This window comes from Neophocaena asiaeorientalis, unplaced genomic scaffold, assembly GCF_003031525.2.
Source record: "Neophocaena asiaeorientalis asiaeorientalis breed wild unplaced genomic scaffold, Neophocaena_asiaeorientalis_V1.1 scaffold544, whole genome shotgun sequence".
Lineage (NCBI taxonomy): Eukaryota > Metazoa > Chordata > Mammalia > Artiodactyla > Phocoenidae > Neophocaena > Neophocaena asiaeorientalis.
In genome coordinates, this window is record NW_020173921.1 from 103,894 (window position 1) to 124,279 (window position 20,386).

Here is a 20,386-nt window from a genome sequence, read left to right on the forward strand (position 1 = left end):
CTTGGCAGCCCTGCTGCAGGGTCACAGTTTGCTGACTGCCCCCCACCCCCCGAAATACCAGATTTTTTCTGTGTATTTTCCCTTCCTGTCTGATACAACCTGGTAAAATAGCTACAAAGCTTAATCAAGGGTCTGATCCACATACCTTTTCCCCAGGAATTCCAGGAGCACCCAATTCACCTTTAAGACCAACTGCACCCTGAAATATAGAAATGCTCATTAGGAGTTTTTTCAAAGGTGTATCAATTGCTAAGGTTGTCATAGATGAGTTGCTTTTGCTCGCACCAAAGTGTGTGCCGTTAAGTTCTTTTTTCCTATTATTCACAAGTCATTAAACTATACTTTTGACAATTAATAAATTATCCGAAAGTTAATAATAAATATCAGAGTGCTAATCAAAACTCAAACTAGACATTCTCCACACAGACATATGCAGTACAGCTTTCTCATTTCTTTTATATTTATCAAAGGTTAAGGAATGATTCTATTGCTGTTACTTCAACTAGTACCTGGTACTTTCAATTCAAATAAGTCATGGAATTTCAGGCTCCAAGGTACCCATATTTTTATATTTAGTGTGCCTGACCTTCCATTACATCCTCCAGGAAAACACTCCCAAGCTGGGTCAATCCTTTTGTCAGTTTCCTTGCTCATCCACGTTAACTGGAAAAATCTGCTCAGTGAAGCTGATGGGCTACCTTTATCTGCCTTTATGGCTCTTTTACAAATTCAGTCTAATAAATTTATCCTTGAGACAGTGGACAATAATGTAAACTTTCTGAATGAATTTCTCTATTACTAATGCTTGGTAGAGATTAATAAACACATTAGAATTCTATGAGTATATAATACCATTATTACCCTGATATTATCTGTTAATTTCAGATTTAAGGCATACAAATAAATGTCAACTTCAAGTTCCTATAGATTAGATGAGATTGTATCAGATGGAGTAAAATTAAAAAAACAAAAAAGAACCTGTCAATTAATCCAATATGCTCAATATTGGATTAGAAAGGATGAAGAAATATTCTTTAATTCTCATATTGACGTAGACAAAAATTCAAAACCATAAATATTAAATCTTGCTTCTTTGAGGTTATTACTAAGGGAAAAATATTCCTTCTTTTAAAAAATTATGAACATATTTTGATTCAATTATTTTTTATTGGTGTGGTGTGTCTTCAGAACGGGCACATGAGTAATGTCACACTGGAAACAAAGGGAAATTCACTAGTAATCTCTGGGTTAACACACTAGACCACTCAAAATGGAAACTTCCATACAGTGAGATTGGAGAGTAGGGGTAGTAGAAAAAAAAACAATACCAAAGTTTTTGACTATAGAGTCAAGTAAGTTAACATTTCATCTTAAATTATTTTGATTTTCTCTAAAAGTATACCTACAAAGCAATCATTTCATAAAGCCTACACTTTTCGGGAAACTAACTTGATACAGAAGGTAATAATACAAAACTAAAGGGGAAAATTATTCCCCAAATAGACCTCAGATCATACTCCTCCTTAGGTTCAGGAACATAGAAATCGAGCTGCTATGTTATAAAACTGAGGGGATTTCAACTCTGAAGTGGGTGAAGGTATTAGCAAGGGTATTAAAGAACTGAGAAAGTAATGTAGTTGCTAAGTAATTAGGCTGCTAACCACATCTGCTAAGAAAAGGGAATTAAAAGATTCAGAAAATTACAATCATTGAGTCTAAATGAAAGAAAAGTATTAATTATTATTTCAAATAATGTCATCCAGAGTTTAGTCTTGGACAGAGGGCATGGTTAGGATGGTCTGATTGGGTGGCCTGATACAGAATATTCATCACAGCTATGTGTTTATAAGCAGTGGTTGAATCTCAAACTATCTCCATGAAAGGGGGTCATAAGCTTTATGAAGAAAAAAGCAGTAAATCAGACTAATGAAGCATCACAGTGTGGATGAGAAAATAGGCAAATAAACACTAAGTCATCCCAAAACTTGTGGCTTTTCTCCAAATATTTCTGATTCATCATTAACTAGTGGGTAACATCAAGCTAAAACTAATCAGGTCACTATGTAAATTTTTTTAAATGCTTTTGTTTGTAAAGGAAAAAGTGTAGTAGAACATTAGTGAATAATATAACAGTTCTTAACGATTTAGCTTATCTAGCTCCTTCTCTGCAAACTGACTCTTCGCCCTGCTTGGCAAGGTCCACTGGGCAACTGGGGCAGAGAATTCACAGGTTCTAGAAACAGCTGAGTTGATGACTTAGACTTTCCTTGTGGTAGAATATTCATTCATTCAATGTATTTTTAGCTCCTATTATGTGCTGTTCTATGTATGGTGCTCAAGGAACTCATATCCTAGTGGGGGAATAAATGGAGGTATAATGATAACATGTCAAGTGATGATAAAAGTGCTAAGAAAAGAAAGACAGAGGTGGAATGAAGGGATGCTTTTTACACAGAGATGTCAGAAGAGGCCATTCTATTTATTTTTTAATTAATTAATTAATTAATTTATTTTTTTGGCTGTGTTGGGTCTTCGTTTGTGTGTGAGGGCTTTCTCCAGTTGCGGCGAGCGGGGGCCACTCTTCATCGCGGTGCACGGGCCTCTCACTGTCCCGGCCTCTCCCGCTGTAGAGCACAGGCTCCAGATGTACAGGCTCAGTAGTTGTGGCTCACAGGCCTAGCCGCTCCGCGGCATGTGGGATCTTCCCAGACCAGGGCTCGAACCCGTGTCCCCTGCATTGGCAGGCAGATTCTTAACCACTGCACCAACCAGGGAAGCCCCCAGGCCTTTCTATTTTAAAGTGATTTATGAGAGAGAGCCTAAATGATGTGAAGGAAAGAGAAATGTGAATATCTAGAACATTCCAGGTATATGTAGCCTGGTGCAAAGACCTTGGAACAGACATGAACAAGGGGAGAGTGTAGGAGCCACTATAGGGAGGGGTAGCAGGGTAGGGAGAGCTCTACACACTATGGTAAGTCTTGCGGGTCATGGTTAGAGCTTCAGTGTTATCTTGAGGGGAATAGGAAGCCATGGGTGGGTTTTGATCCAGGTGGGACAAGATTTACTTACAGGATTATTCAGAACAGCTGTCTAACTCATAGTGTACAGGCATAAATAAAGTAAAATTTGCTCTTTATAAAGCTGCCACAGATGACAGTAAGGATTCTCAAAACGTAAGACCTGGGCTTCCCTGGTGGCACAGTGGTTGGGAGTCCGCCTGCCAGTGCAGGGGACGCGGGTTCGTGCCCCGGTCCGGGAAGATCCCGCATGCCATGGAGCAGCTGGGCCCATGAGCCATGGCCGCTGAACCTGCACGTCTGGAGCCTGTGCTCCGCAACGGGAGAGACCATGACAGTGAGAGGGCCGCATAACACAGAAAAAAACAAAAAAAAAAGTAAGACCTTCAGAAATACTGTAATGAGTAATACATAATTTGGAAAGAGATTTGGGTGCTGTATTCTCAAAACTTTTCTCATTTTATCTCATTGGGCCAAAAGTAAAATGAGAAAAATGAGAATGAGAAAAATTAAATTTCAAAAACTAGCACACTATATCTAAAAAACATCTTGTCAAATAAGATTGGGAACAAAAGACACAGATTTGAATGAAATACTTAAATCACTGAGTGATCTTTTGAAGAAATGACTGTCATTAAATTATTAATATTTACTATAAGTGGAATATATCAACTCAAGGTTTTTATAACCTAAAACATGTAATCAATTGAAAATTCTAAGGAATTATTTCACAAAATGAAGATGTGTTTGGTTTTAATCAAACCACATATGAAACTAAACTCAATCTAAAAGGATTACCTCTACCTCTCCTTCAACACATGAACAATTACACTGTGTATAGAAAAGTAGAGGAAACATACATTTGCTAAGTATCTACTATGTGCCAGTTCCTGGTACTAAGTATTCCTTCTTCACAATAAGCTGTTGACTCAGTGTTATTAAGCATCATTTTCAAAGCAAGTAAGAGGTGGACAGGATTCAATCCCAAGTGATTCAGGCTCCAAAGTGGTACTCCTTCTAATATACTGTCCTACAGCCCCTAAATATACTCTCTTGGTCTTACACACCAAAAGAAAAACATCTGGTTGCCTTAGTAACAGTGCACTTCTGATCATTTCACAAAATCCACTATTCAATATGCCTTAGAGCAAAAATGACTTTTGATCTTCAAACTATGCAGGCACTATTTTGTGCACCTGCTCTAATAATGAAACTTATATACAAGACTCAAACACAGGTGGAAAGTCATCTTTATTTACTGCCCATTCAAGTTGCAGGATCACGTAGTACAATAAGAACAGAAACGTACTCATCAACTCCTCAAAAGGAAAAGTACATCCATGCTTATTAGAAAAAGCTGATCACATTCATGGCCATGGTCATCTGAAGTCGTATTTGCACATCAAGGATTATGCTGGTTTAATTAAATGCTGGTGCATGTACTGAAACAATAAAGGAAGTATAGTGATTCTATAGCCTTCTTTTGTAGATTATCAATTTATTTTATCCCAGCTGTCATTGCCTTGCCACTAAAATCTCTTGCCATTGTGAATTTTGTGTAGGCTGGAAGTTAAAACAAATGTTATTATTTTTTAAATGTATCATAAATGGGAAATTATGTAATACATTATAACTTTAAGATACATTTTGTATATTTTATAGATTTGGCATACAATAAATTTTCTAATAATTATGATCTTTTTTATTTCTGTGGTATCAGTTGTACCATGCCCTCTTTCATTTTTTATTGTTTATTTGAGTCCTCTCTTTTTTTCTTGGTGAGTCTAGCTAGCTATAGGCTTGTCAATTTGTTTCTCTCTTCAGAAAACCAGCTCTTATTTTCACTGATCTTCTCCATTGTATTTTTAGTCTCTATTTCATTTATTTCTGCTTTAATTTTTTCTTTTTTTTGTGGTATGCGGGCCTCTCACTGTTGTGGCCTCTCCCATTGAGGAGCACAGGCTCTGGACACACAGGCTTAGCGGCCATGGATCACGGGCCCAGCCACTCCGTGGAATGTGGGATCTTCCCGGACCGGGGCATGAACCCACATCCACTGCATTGGCAGGTGGACTCTCAACCACTGCACCACCAGGGAAGCCCTGCTCTAATTTTTATTTCCTTCCTTCTACTAACTTTGGACTTCATTTGTTCTTCTTTTGCTAGTTCATTAAGGTGTAAAGTTAGGTTGTTTGTTCGAGCCTCTGATTGTTTCTTGAGATGGGCACTTATTTCTGTGAACTCCTCTCTTAGAATTGCTTTTGTTGCATCCCACAAATTTTGGTATGTTATATTTCCATTTTCATTTGTCTCAAGGTAATTTTTAATTTCTTTTTTGATTTCCTCTTTCACCCACTGGTTGTCCAGTAGCATGTTGTTTAATCTCTACATTTGTGAATGTTCCAGTTTCCTTCGTGTAATTAATTTCTAGTTTCATACCACTGTGGTCAGAAAAATATGCTTGATATAATTTCAATCCTTTTAAGTTCATTAAGACTTGTTTCATGGCCTAAAATACGATCTGTTCTAGAAAATGTTCCATATATATTTGAGAAGAATATATTCTATTGATTTCAGAGGGAATGTTCTGTATATATCTCTTAAGTTCATCTGATTCATCTGTCATTTAAGGCTAGTGTTTCCTTATTGATTTTCTGTCTGGATGATGTATCCATTGATGTAGTGGGGTATTAAAGTTTCCTACTATTATTGTATTACTGACTACTTCTCCCTTTAGGAGTGTTAATATTTGCTTTATATATTTAGGCACTTCTGGGTTAAGTGCATAAATACTTATAGATGTTACATCCTCTTGTTGGATTGACCCCTTTGTCATTATATAAAACCCACCTTTGGCTCTTATTACATTCCTTGTTTAAAGTCTATTTTGTCTGATATAAGTATAACTACTCAGTTTTCTTTTGATTTCCATTTGCAAAAGATTGCAATATCTTTTCCAATCCCTTCACTTTCAGTTTGTGTGTGTCCTTACATATAAAGTGAGTATTTTATAGGTAGCATATAGATGGATCTTCTTTCCAAACTATATTATACAGTTATAGTAATTAAAACAGTGTGGTATTGGCATAAAAACAGACACATATATCAGTGGAACAGAGCAGAGAGCCCCAAAATAAACCCACACATATATGGTCAATTAATTTATGACAAAGGAGTCACAAATATATAGTGGGGAAAGGATAGCCTCTTCAATAGTGTTGGCTATTTACAACAGCCAAGACATGGAAGCAACCTAAATGTCCATTGACAGATGAATGGATAAAGAAGATGTGGTACATATATAGAATGGAATAATACCCATAAAAAAGAATGAAATAATGCCATTTGAAGCAACACGGATGGACCTAGAGATTATCATACTAAATGAAGTAAGCCCTACAGAGAATGACAAATATCATATGGTATTGCTTATATATGGAATTTAAAATAGAATGATACAAATGAACTTATATGCAAAACAGAAATAGACCCACAGACGTAGAGAACGAACTTATGTTACCAAAGAGGAAAGGAGGGAGTGATAAATTAAGAGTTTGGGATTAATATATACACCCTACTATATATAAAACAGATAACCAACAAGGACCTACTGTATAGCATGTGGAACTATACTTAATATTTTGTAATAATCTATAAAGGAAAAGAATCTGAAAAATAATATATATAGATAACTGAATCACTTTGCTGTATACCTGAAACTGACACAACACTGTAAATCAACTATACTTCAATAAAAAATAAATAAAATTTTTAAAATAAATAAATAGTGAGTGCTGAGAAAACTGCAGAGCCACATGCAAAGAAGAATGAAACTTGACCACTATCTTATACCATACAAAAAAATTAACCCAAAATGGATTAAAGACTTGAATGTAAGATCTGAAACCATAGAACTCCTAGAAGAAAACATGGGCAGTAAGCCCCTCAACATACATCTTGGTGATAATTTTTTTGAATATGTCTCCAAAAGCAAAAGTAACAAAAGCAAAAATAAACAAGTGTGATCTCAAGGGCAAAAATAAATGCCCATCCCAAACCCAAACATTTCTTCTCAAGCACTTGCTTAGGTGCCAGAAGTTCCCATGGAAGGTACAATGGTGGACCCTCCTTTGGGAGGCAAAAGACCAAGGATGGCTTGGCTAAAGCTTGCTGTGCAACTTTGAGGGACAGTCATTTCACAAACTTCAGTCTCTTACCTTTTAAAATAAGGAGTCCATGTAGATTATATAAATAATTTAGAACCATGGACTTCCAAGTTAAGGCATGAAAAGAATTTAAATCTGTTCAACCTTGGAAAGATAGTAAGAACATAATCAACTCCTAATCTTAGCAGGAATTAATCTACCTAGTTAGCTAACAAAAGACGTGACTCATAGAAAACAAACTTATGGTTACCAGAGGGAGATGCAGGGGGAGACAAATTAGGAGTTTGGGATTAACATATACACACTACTACATGTAAAACAGGTAACCAACAAGGACCTACTGTATAGCACAGGGAACTATACTCAATGTCTTGTAATAATCTATAATTGAAAAGAATCTGAAAAAGAATATACTTATATATATAGATTCAGTTTTATATATATATATATATATATATATATATATATAAAGACAAATACCATATGATATCACTTACATGTGGAATCTAAATTATGACACAAATGATCTTACTTATGAAACAGAAGCAGACTCACAGACACAGAGAACAGACTTGTGGTTGCCAAGGGGGAAGGGGGTGGGAGAGGGATGGATTGGGAATTTGGGACTAGCAGATGCAAACTATTACATATATAATGGATAAACAACGAGTTCCTTGTGTAGCACAGGGAACTATAGTCAATATCCTGTAATAAACCATAATGCAAAAAAATATGAAAAAAAAAATATATATATATATATATATAGTTTTATATATATATATATATATATATATATATATATATATCGCTGAATAACTTTGCTGTACTCCTGAAGCTAACAAAACATTGTAAATTAACTATACTTCAATTTAAAAAATGATTAATAAAAAGACATGACTCAAAGAGTGAGGAATAGACAGTTCTGTTTTGAGAAAGACAGGGAGAAAGGAAAAGCATGGATCCTAGCTAGACTCAGATCTGCACAGGTCCAGCTCACCCACCATCTTCTCCAGCAAACTCTCTCCCCAGTCTCCCCAAAACTGTTACCTCAGGGCCCCTGCAACCCTCCTACAGCACCTAACTGGTGTGGCCTTTTAAGGTCTTCTATCTCCTTCCAGATGTAAAATCCTGGAACATAGCCTATTCCTTCTATCCGCTCTAACACCCAGCACTAGGCCTTACGCAGAGCAGGTGCTCAACAAAGGTGACAAAGGTGACAACAAAGGGTGGGGAAGAATTTCAGTGGAGACCTATCAGCAGACAGAGAAACAGGAGTTTGTCACATATCTGGAGAAGAAAATGCTAAAGAAGGCTACAGCCCAACTAAAAGACACTTTCTTGCTTCACAGTTTTGCTTGTGGTTTACAGGTACATTTTAGGCCAGCCTTCCAGTTGGAATGCGAAAGCAGACTTACATGCCAATATAGTCTTCCTTATTTCAGTGATCAGGACTTAAATACAGCCCTCAATAGGCTTTCACAGAAATGTGCATTTGTATGGGACACAGGAAAATGAGGTGGACACAATTGTGAAGTCACTTTTGGACGAATCCTCTTTTGTCCCGACAGCGTTGGCTGGTGTCTTACCTGCTCTCCTTTGTCCCCCTTCTGTCCAGGTGAGCCTGGAACTCCCACTAGTCCTGCTTCTCCCTGAGCAGAAATGAATTTTGTGTTATCAAATATTCTGTCACATTGAACTAAAAGCACATAGTCTATAAATAAGAAGTTGACGATAGTAAGACAAAGCTTTCCTTTCCTGGGAGCTGATGCAGGTCCCTCCGCTGGGAGGCCCTTCTCCCCTCATCGTAAGGCTCACTACCCCCTATTCCAAATGCCTGCCAGCATCATCTCCTCCCCGAGACCTTCCGTGGGCTGGAACATGCGCTCTACTCCACGCACCCTGCACCTTGTACTAGCCTTTCGCACGGAGCTTCCTGTGCAGGGCTATTCACTTGAGGAAATGTAAGCTTCCTCTAAACTCCCACCTCACCCTCCTCCCCACTACTCCAGCCAGGAAGGGAAGTGCTGCGGGATGCTCTAAGCCTAAGCATGCATCAAGTCATGGTGCCGGGGACCTTCTGCTCTAGAAGCTGGGGCAAGTTTCTCTTCCTTTTGTACTGGTGTAGAGGAAAGCCGTCCAGAGATCACTCAGGCCTCTAAGTGCCATTAACATCCACAAAAGACGTTTGTGTAGCCCAACGGGCCCAGGCTTCCTGACCAGGAAGGGGCAAGCAAAACAAATTCTTTGGGCAATAACAGAGCTCCTCTGCACTTCCTGTACAACTCACTGCAGAAAGGAGTGCTGGATGGATATCTGGGATACTGGACAGACACAGTCCCCACACTACATAGAGTATCTTTGCGTATGTGTTGAAGGGCAGGCACTGCGTTTTCTTCATCTGTGAATTCGCAGAATTGAAGCCTATTCCTGGCATGTGTTATGCCCTTGTACTTAGCTGTTGTACAGGTGGTTCCTCCCTTTATTTTCTTCTACTTCCTACCCAGGAAAGAAGGTCAGGTGGCCTCAGAACTCTCCAGATCGACATCCAGGAGATCGTATCCCCAAGCCCCTTCTCTTAACCCACCCAGCGACTGAGAGGCCCAGGCACACTAAAGGGAAAGACCAGGGCCACACCCGCAGGGCCTGGCTCACTGTGTGGCGTGGCTTTTCCGTGGGCATAGGGGAAAGGGAGCATACCTTGTTTGGAATGCACTGGCACTGGTCTGTAAGTTCCTGCTTTGCTGGCAGAAATGCAGACGTTCTACTGGCATGAGCGGGTACCAATGATGCTGCAGTACTTCCAAAGCTATGCTGCTCTGGGCACTAAAATCCAGAAAGAGGCTTTAGGATATGGGGTCAATTCCAAACATGATGACATTCCCAGCACTGACTCTCACCAAGCTAGACATGACTGGAGTTTCTTGCCAGAACTTCCTTCTAATAACCAAAGGTTGACACCAACCTGTGAAAGTCCATAATGACTTTGCCCTTTCACTAGACCCCTACGTTTTTATTACACTGACAACACACTAGAAATGCATTAAATTGTTGGTTTTGGTGAGAAATTCTAAAGCTATTATAGGTGACTTTATGACAAGTACAGTAATATCAAACGTTTACAAGAATTACAATTGCTACAATAAAATACTTTATACAAATAACATTGGTATATGTGTTTCAGGAACAAATTTTAAAATAAAAGAATGTAATTTGAACTTTTAGAACATCGTTTAGTTCAAAAAGATGATTATAAAGGCATGCAAAAGTAGAAAATAAACTCTTTTTATGCTCTAAGGTAGTATGTATTTAATCAAAGTATGTGTATCTTATTCCAGTCCATTGTTCTTTATTCAAAAGTCTCCACTGCAACAGACAAGTGATGACTTTTATAACTTATCCAGTGTGTTCAGAACATGTGGGGATGGCCACATGAAGTGAAATTTGGTTACAAAGCAATGAACTTTTTTTCTGTCAAAAAATAAATCCAGATGGCCGTCTGAAGAAGATAAATGCATCCTTTCCTCTCAATATCATTTACCAGAGTCCTTACCACGGTTTGTAACTCTGAATCTGCAGTTTCATGAATTTGCAACTTCATATTTCTGAATTTGCATTTTAGGGGGAAGTGTTCACACATTACTTTATATACTGCAAATTATATATGCCTGGAAAAATATTGTCAGGATACAAAATTAAAATATTGTCTGTGGTTATTTATTGTGATGAGATCATGGTTGATATTTATTTTCTTCTATGAAGTTGGCTGTATTTTCCAAATTTTATATAGTAAACATGCATAACTTTTCAAACAAAATAATATTTTGAAAATGTGTGTAGCATTCTAATGCTTGTGAGCACAGTAGACACGGTAAGAAAAATAGCTCCCAGAAAAACTGGGACTAGTTTCCTGTCTTTACCACTAGTTCTATCACATTTACTCTCTGCAGATTTAATGATTAGCTGTTTAGTTATCAACATAAGTTTCCAAGTCCACAAGTCTAAAAATTACATTAGAATGAAACACACAAGATTATCACCAAAATGATCCACTTATGTCCTATGATTTGATATGATTTTCCAGCCAGTTCCTGTCCCGTGCCCCGTGGGTTCAGTTAGATAATCAAGACCTACTCCGAGCTCACAGTTTTGCTCTGGATAACTGATTCACTACTTTAAGACTTTAAAAGCATGTCTCAGGCTTCACCATAAAACTGCCCACACTTTCCAAAAAGTGCCTACAGAGAACATAAGATGTACAAGTAAGGATCCCCTGCTTCATAAAACCTCTGGTTTTGATATGACACATATTTCGTTAATAAACCCTCAAAATTTTAATCATCGTTCTCCTTTATTTTCAACAAACGTTGCTGCTTTTCTCCTCTCTTCCTCTTTATTCTTCATTCTCTCTGTCTAGGTCTGTAGTCATGAAATCTGACTGCTTCAGAAAGAGAAACCCTAATTAATAGCAGCAAAGAAGTATATTTATAGATTATCCTGAATAAATTTCACTTTTGAAATATGCTATAAAATATTATTAACAGAAAGGATGTCTGATTTGAAATTACAGGACAAAATTAGATTTTTAAGCGAGTACATTAAAATTTGCTGAGTTGAAATATTTTTCAAAAAATATAGTTGATGCCAAAATTAGAGCAGACGCACTTAAGTATCTTTTATATAACTATTTACCTTCCAAAATATATATTTCCATTAAATGTAAATATAGCACATATCCATTTCCTGTTAACGATTAACAGAATGGTGATGTCCGCCCCCAAATACTTATCAGCAGGAAAATAAGCAGTCTTTTGTTATTTTTTTCCAAGGTTGGAGATGATTTCCTACCTTATTTTTCTACTCTTTAAAACCAAATCTTTTTCAAACACAATTTAAAAATTTTTTTCATGATGTGTGGGGTCATGTCACCGCTTTTAATTATCAAGCCACTCCATCAAATCCATCACCTATTTCCTTAAACAGTTTTCTCATAATTCAAGTTGGAGTGACTATTGGTCAAGAGTATAATATTTAGGTACCTCAAAACATCATGTTGTTACTTTTCAATCAGGGAAAATTCATATTTTAAAAGCTCTCACATAAAAGAAGCATAATTAATTAAAGAAAAACGTCTGGAGAATTCACATCTTAAAGATTTAAATGTGTGCCTCCAGGAAGTCTAGGTATTTCAAGTCTGTAGATTGCCATTCTAAATTACCTTTTCAGATATTTATAGAAAGATATTTGGCTGGCTTTCCTTGCAATGAGAGCCATAAACTGGGTTGGAGATATGGTTTATAAAACCAAGTTACATTAGCAAAACATATAATTTTTACAGACCTAGCTATGCTTTGAGTCAGTTGATCACATTATTATTCTACTACCCAAAGTGAGTGATAGAAGTCAAAAATATTTTTGAACTATGGATAAATATTCTTACAATTTTCAATGGTAAGTTTAGAACTTCTGGGAAATCTGACCCAAAAAATAACATTTTCACCTTCTACTTTTCATATGTTCTTTCTGTAAGACTTTTCAGAATTAATCCCTTTCAAACACCAGTCAACAAGTCAAGAAACAATGTTTTGACATCTTTTACAAACAAAGCACTAATCATAAAAGAAGGGTACAAAAGTGTAATTCCCCTCAATGAGTTTCAAAGGTAGTTGAATAAATTAAAGGCAAATACAACTATATCTAATAATATAAGACACACACATGACCATTGCAATAAGAGATGCAGAAAGTACTGAATTTAGTGGGGTTTTTTAATGGAAGGTTGGTACAAGAAAGTAATAGTTGTAGAGTTAGGATGAGAATATTAAGAGTGAGAGACTAAGAAACTGAATTTCTAATTTGTTGCAAACAGGGAGTAACCAAAGGCTTTGAGGGTGAGATGAGCAGAGGACCGGGAATGTGCCTTATTCACGTCAGCCAGCCTTGTTGCTTAGCACAATATCTAGAAGATCAGTGTTTCTGAATAACAGATGTTTAGTGGAAGAAGGTAAATGAACCTACAAAGCAGTGATGCAGAGACTTATTCTGGCTATGTGGGGACAGGGAAGGAGGATGACACAATAATGCGACGATCCAAGCACGAGGTAAAGGTGGACCACGGAGCTAACAGGAGAGGGGAAGATGCAGGTGAAAAATCTTTCACAAAGGAAAACTGGCCAGGAAGGGTGACGGCTAGGAGAGGGAAGTGAGTGAGAATAACGTACAATCACAGACGTAAAACCCCTGTAACTGGAAAATGCTGATGCTACCGTCAGAGCGTGGTTTAGTGAGAAAGGCATAAGTTCTCTTTTACTCATGTGGAGTCCAAAGTGAGGCCATATCTTTCCTGAAGTTCAAGATGAAGCACTGGGATTAAAACTGTGACAAGAGACGATGGGACAGCCCCATGAGGGGTCTCTTGCTTGGAACTGTTTGCTCGCCTGGCTTCAAGAGAAGACATTCAGTGCTGCCCTACACGTGACTCTACAGCCCAGGCAACTGGCCTTCTACAGTCTTCACACACCAAAAACTGAGCTTACCTTAGGGTCTGATATCTCACAACACGTTTCTTGAGCTATGAAGTTCGAGTTACAGTAGATTTGAAGTTGGTGAATTTCAACCTATTAAAAAATTAGTAATAAGATATATCATTAGTATTTTTCTTTTTGAAAATCACATTTAGGCATTTGAGAACGATGGTAATTTAACTGGAAAGAAAAAAAGAAGCTAATATTTATACAAATAGATCACTGGCAGATATTTTGGTTTTTGTTTAATTTAGGATTCATGACTTTATGGACCCTTTGAGAAACAGAAATGGATTCGGCTGTTGAGATAAATCTATATGTAAAGGAAATCAAGTAATAGAGCAATTGCAGATCTCTGCTCCTTGTTTCAAACCATCAAAAAGAAGTATTTAATTAAAGAGAGATAATGCACTATGATAAGAAGAAAAAAAAAGGTATTTAGTTTTTATCTACTTTTCATAGATACTGTCTAATCACCTAAGGATTTTATGTTACATGGCATACTCTTGAGCATGACTCACAGTATTTTTACAAAAAAAATTGATTCTTCTATTTGCTCAGCAAATCCACATTTGTTGGCATTCGGACATGAAATTAAAAGTAGTTTCAGGAAAGTACAATCATGTCTTCAAGTGCAAGATCAAACAACCACATCAGAGAAAGTAAATGGTACAGACTATTGACAAAATTTCAATATGACAGAAGCACAGAGAGGCTGCTTCAAATTAGTTTGTGGTTGTAAATGTAATAATTTAATTAATAATCTTATGATGATATGACATATAACATAGGTCAGGAACAACCTCTTTCCTTCCCCTTCTCCCCGCCTTTCTCTCTCTCTCTCTCTCCTCTTTCCCCATCTTTCTCTGTCTCCTAATGTAACAGAGCTAGATTACGTATTTCTTTGAGGTCAGTAAGTACTTTCTATAGTAAGACCCAACTATAATAATATAATAATCCTATTATAATAGAAAGCAGATATCTGAGGTTAGCTCTAAATCTCTAACCCAACACCAACAAAGCAAGAAAGGAGGGGAAAAGCTGTAACTATTACTCTACACTGAGATGAACAAAATCAATTCAGCTCACAGAAAGCATTAAGAATTCCAGACATCTTCTGGATTCACGAACAGCCTAAGATTTGCAGCCAATGCAAAATTCTGAGATGAAATGAAACTTAATGATTTCTCTTCTGTAACTTTTTGCAAGGTTACTGAAGTAAACTTTTATTTATAAAGTTTAAATACACTGTCTTACATAGTCTAATGAAACACCAGGCAGTAACATACCCATTATGTAGAATGAAGAATGTAGAGACTCCAATTAATTAATATTCTCCTTAACTAAAACTAATTTATCATCAACACTGTTATCTAAATAGTCAATAAATACTGAGATTCTATTATGTATCATCCACTGTGCTAGGGCCTTCATATGAATTATTTTACTTAACTGAAGATAGATGATCAATTTTTCATGGATTAGAACCTAATAAAGTACCCATGACACTGAAACTACAATCAGCCTAGTTTAATTATGCTTTTTTAATTCATTAGTTGCTTTAGAATCCTTCACTGACATAGTGCTTTAGAATGAGAATGAACTGACCCTGTCACGCAGAATTTTTTTGTTTAAAAAAAAATTCTTTTATCAGTTTTGTCACCTATTTCTCTGCACGAAAGCACACGGGTAGTATATGCAAAATAAAACCTAATCATTAGAAGGTTTTTTTTGATAACTTACGTTCTGAATAAACAAAACATTTTCACGTTACAACAAATCTTATAAATCACAGAGCTTGTATGGAGATAATAAAAATATTAGTTTACTTAGAGTTTTAGTAGGACCAAGAATCTTTAAAAAATAAAATACGTATTTTTTTTGTTTGTTTAACTTAAACAGTGACTCTTCTAAAAGCTCCATCATCGTGACATGGCTTTAATATTATTTCTTAAGTGAACTAAGATTCCACATTAAACTATGAAAGTGTTGTAAGACTATAATTTTCCCATTGTAGCTTTTCATCAGGACTCACAGTGATATTCTTCAGCCTCAGGTTGTTACCTTGAGTAAAAAGTTAATTAGACACGGGACACAACACTCAACCTTGAGACGGGAGCTTGGAGTCAGGACCTCACTCTTGGAATAACTTGCTCCTCTCTCATTGTCATCTCTCCCTCAAAGGTTATGAATTTATCTTAATCCTCATGTTCTTTGGTTCTTGCCATTCCCCACTTTGCCCTCTCTAGTCCTGCAGGAGATCAGATTCCAGTCAACACCAGGGCTCCAGCAAGGGCTGCCGCCACCCCTACTCCTGTTACTAGAATCCCCTGAAGATCACTTCCCGTCTACCTACACTCCACCCACTGCTGGAAGTCACACGTCTGAGGTTTAGCTGCTGGACTCCACTTCCTCCCTTGACTCTGGAGAGACCTTTCTGAAAGGTCTGTCTAGGACTGTTGTCACTACAATTAATACTGTGATTATTATTGGCAGCCACCATTTACTGACACATACTTGATCCATCTTTCTGACACAGACTGAGCCTTTAAGATCTTTGAGAGAGGAGATTTTGTTGTTGTTTTCTGCTCTTTTATGCCAGGTTGAACGGCATGTCTGGCCCTAAATAAATAAATGAATACACAGAAAACTGACCACATACTATGCACTATGGCACATACACTATGCAATTATAACTAACGAGTCTACCAATATTATTTTATAATTTAGGATACTGAGACTCAGATAAATTAAGAGTGAGCAAGATAAGTTAGCAGATCATAAGAATTAAGTGGGTGAGCTAGGATTTACAATCACATCTGTCTGATCCCCAAGCAAGCTCACTCTCCCTGATGCCATGATGTCTTAAGTCCAGAACTGGCTTCTCCTGCTCTGGGGTATCTTGATAATCATCACTGAACCCTCGTTATGACACTTTCACTGATTTGTTCATTGTGTCTAAGAGAAGACAGTTTAAAAATAATATTTTATTGGATATATATATATATATATATATATATATATATACACACACACACACATATATATAATATCTATCTATCTATCCATCTGTCATCTATCTCTGATGCCTTCCACAGGGGCCTTTAGAAATAATATGCTGGCTAAACATGTATGTGCACAGAACCGTACTTTTGAAACAAAATTGAACTGTTAAGGGCTTTGCGTTAACAATTCCTATTGGTGTCCTGCATTCAGATTATTTTTATGGGTTTTCCCATCATTCCACCCATAAGAAAATGTGAAGTCATCAAATTTAGATATATCCCCCTTTTTAAAGATTATAGGCCTTTGGGAAATTGATAATAAATCTGTACCATGTGAGCATCAAATATAATTTTTAAAGAAACTTTTCATCTGAAAGGGTTTTACTAGACAATTGTTCTCATCCAATGACCTACTGTTGTGTTTCAGTCCAACAGAACTCTAAAGAAACATTATAAGCTAATGAAAAATAGTCTGCAGTACAAACATTTGTGATTCTGAGGATGAATAAATAGCCTATTGTTCTTGAATGAAAACACCAGATGATCTGGAACCGTTTAACTTAAATTTCATCTTTTTCCAGTCCTTTCTATTCAAGACATAGGAACTTAGACCAAGCTTACTTTTGTATAATATTTTCAATTTTTACTAACAGTTAATTTTAATAACCTTATTTTTTAAGGCATAACCTAGTTCTTTTAAATTCACAGGCTACAGAAAAATTGGTGAAAATAGATAGAAAATAATATATGTAAAAATATAGTTGGAGGGCTTCCCTGGTGGCGCAGTGGTTGAGAGTCCGCCTGCCGATGCAGGGGACTCGGCTTCGCGCCCCGGTCCGGGAAGATCCCACATGCCGCGGAGCGGCTGGGCCCATGAGCCATGGCTGCTGAGCCTGCGTGTATGGAGCCTGTGCTCCGCAACGGAAGAGGCCACAACAGTGAGAGGCCCGCGTATCACACACACACACACATACACACACACACACACACACACACACACAAATATATATATATATATATAGTTGGAAATACATAGCTATGCTTCACACATCTGATAGCAAATTAATTTAAACAGTGTTGAGAAGGGAATATCTTATACAGTTATTAAAGGAAAAAGGTTTTAATAAGATATTTTATTTTAATTTATAAATGTTACTAGCTAACAACTCACGTCCACAGGCCTGCCATCTGAAGCTCGGGTTGCAATAACAGTCCTTCCGTGGAAGTCCACAGTGCCCTTTCCATCAATATGCCGGCTTGCAACTAAGTTACAGTCCGTATAGACTGAAATGGCCTGGGATTGTATACTGAAGCCAAGTTTATGCCACTGACGATCAAACAAAGGACGGAGTTCTCGATTTTTAAAAACGTAGTTCAACACATCTCCCTCCACAGCTCGGAACATAAATTCCACCATCTTCTTTCCACCATCAACTGCTATAGAAACCTGCAAAAATGCAAATGATCTTTAAGTGTTTGAAATTCAGTTTTAAAAATTATTAAAGCACACAAATCAAAACTCAAGGTGCTACCATAGGACCCAGCAATCCCACTACAGGGCATATACCCTGAGAAAAGCATAAGTCAAAAAGAGACATGCACCACAATGTTCACTGCAGCACTATTTACAACAGCCAGGAAATGGAAGCAACCTAAATGCCCATCGACAGATGAATGGATAAAGAAGATGTGGTACATATACACAATGGAATATTACTCATCCATAAAAAGGAACAAAATTGGGTCATTTGTAGTGAGGTGGATGAACCTAAAGTCTGTCATACAGAGTGAAGTAAGTCAGAAAGAGAAAAACAAATATCGAATATTAACGCATATATATGGAATCTAGAAAAATGGTACAGATGATCCTATTTGCAGGGCAGGAAAGGAGACACAGACGTAGAGAACGAACTTGTGGACACACAGGGGAAGTGGAGGGTGGGACAAATTGAGAGAATAGCATTGACATATATACACTACCATGTGTAAAATAGCTGGTAGGAAGCAGGTGCATAGCACAGGGAGCTCAGCTCGGTGCTTTGTGACCACCTAGAGGGGTGGGATAGGGAGGGTGGGAGGGAGGCTTAAGAGGGAGGAGATATGGGGATATATGTATACGAATAGCTGATTCACTTTGTTGTACAGCAGAAACTAACACAACACTGTAAAGCAATTATACTCCAATAAAAAAATAAAATAATTGAAAAAAAACTCAAGCTGCATGTTAGTAGAACTGAGGTACTCAGTAAAATATTTTAGATGATACTTGTGTCCGTTGGATTTGTTAACATATAAGAACAGCAGGGCTTCCCTGGTGGTGCAGTGGTTGAGAGTCCGCCTGCCGATGCAGGGGACACGGGTTTGTGCCCCGGTCTGGGAAGATCCCACATGCCATGGAGCGGCTGGGCCTGTGAGCCATGGCTGCTGGGCCTGCGCATCCAGAGCCTGTGCTCCGCAATGGGAGAGGCCACAACAGTGAGAGGCCTGCGTACCGCAAAAAAAAGAACAGCAAACAACCACTACAAAAATGGTTTAAATATGGGATATCTGGTGAATGTAATATGCTCCTTTCTTGAGAGGACATCTAGGAGTGTGTGTGTGTGCGTATGTGCATATGTGTGTGTTTTTATCTAAGTATATATATAATTCTGTATTAGTGATTCAAGAATTAAATGTTACTAATTTAAAAACAATAAGAAATAATCACTTCTCTTAGCATGGAAACTGAGATCAACTTCTTTAACTTTTGATGCTTTGCATGGTGCAAAGAAAATACATTTTCATAGAGAACATGTTCTTTCTGTTCAAGTCATATTTCCATCTTAATACTGTGACTATATAATAACATATTAAAAGACCAGTGAAATGAAAAACATTTCAATGGATATGTATGGAAATAAACACAGATGGATGGTGCCCAAAAGTAATTGTGATGTTTACCTCCCCTCCCTGGAGCACCTGCGTCCCCTCCTTTCTGCCCAAATGCCACATCTCCCACAAGTATTCCTAGACCCCTGCTCTTCTCATGTCCCATCTGGGGGAGCCATCCTTTCCATGCTCGCACAGTCCCCACCCAACTCCAAGCTGTCCTCGGCCACCACACTTGTCACCTTGTGGTCATGCTCCAATAGGCTGTTCTCATACATGGCATCCCCAGACCTATGTGCTCCCTGAGAAAAGGAATCATGCTTTGCCAGTCTCTTATCTTTGTCACTAACTCGCATCTAGCATGTGTTCAATTATTTTTATTGATGGAATCAATATTTGTATCTCATCTCTTAATTTACTAAGGATTTTCAGAGGAAACAATGAACAGCTTTAAAATGATGTATAATATCAGAAATAATAGGGAATGAAGAAGTCGTCAGTGAGTGGTCTTGGTGTCAATGAAGCAGTTGTAAAGGAAGGGTAGTTAGAGTGTCTTCAGACAAAAATAGGAATCTAGTAGAAAAAAACAAACAGAACAACAAAACAAAAACAGAAAACAAACTAATCTTGCCTCACCCACCAGGCTCTCCCATTACAAATCTCAGCAAGCTCCTTCTAACTCTGAGAATACTTGCATTTCCCTGTGGATGATTCCACTAAAAGACAGAATAGTCGTGCATGAGGTCTGCTCCCAAATTTATGCCCACAGATCCAAGATTCACCTGGCCTAACCCCACCAGAGGCCA

The 20,386-nt window shown here is 37.5% G+C and overlaps 1 protein-coding gene across 1 annotated transcript in view; it reads right to left on the minus strand.

Annotated features, from left to right (window-relative positions):
- The window catches only part of LOC112404312 (collagen alpha-1(XIX) chain-like), a 160,223-nt gene that overhangs the window by 93,228 nt on the left and 46,609 nt on the right, over positions 1 to 20,386 (minus strand). Inside the window, exons 6-10 of the mRNA XM_024752145.1 lie at positions 17,884 to 18,159; positions 13,720 to 13,800; positions 9,884 to 10,009; positions 8,773 to 8,835; positions 146 to 199 (exon numbers count right to left, since the gene is read on the minus strand). Coding sequence (XP_024607913.1) covers positions 146 to 199; positions 8,773 to 8,835; positions 9,884 to 10,009; positions 13,720 to 13,800; positions 17,884 to 18,159 — 600 coding nt within the window. The remainder of the gene's footprint in view (positions 1 to 145; positions 200 to 8,772; positions 8,836 to 9,883; positions 10,010 to 13,719; positions 13,801 to 17,883; positions 18,160 to 20,386) is intronic.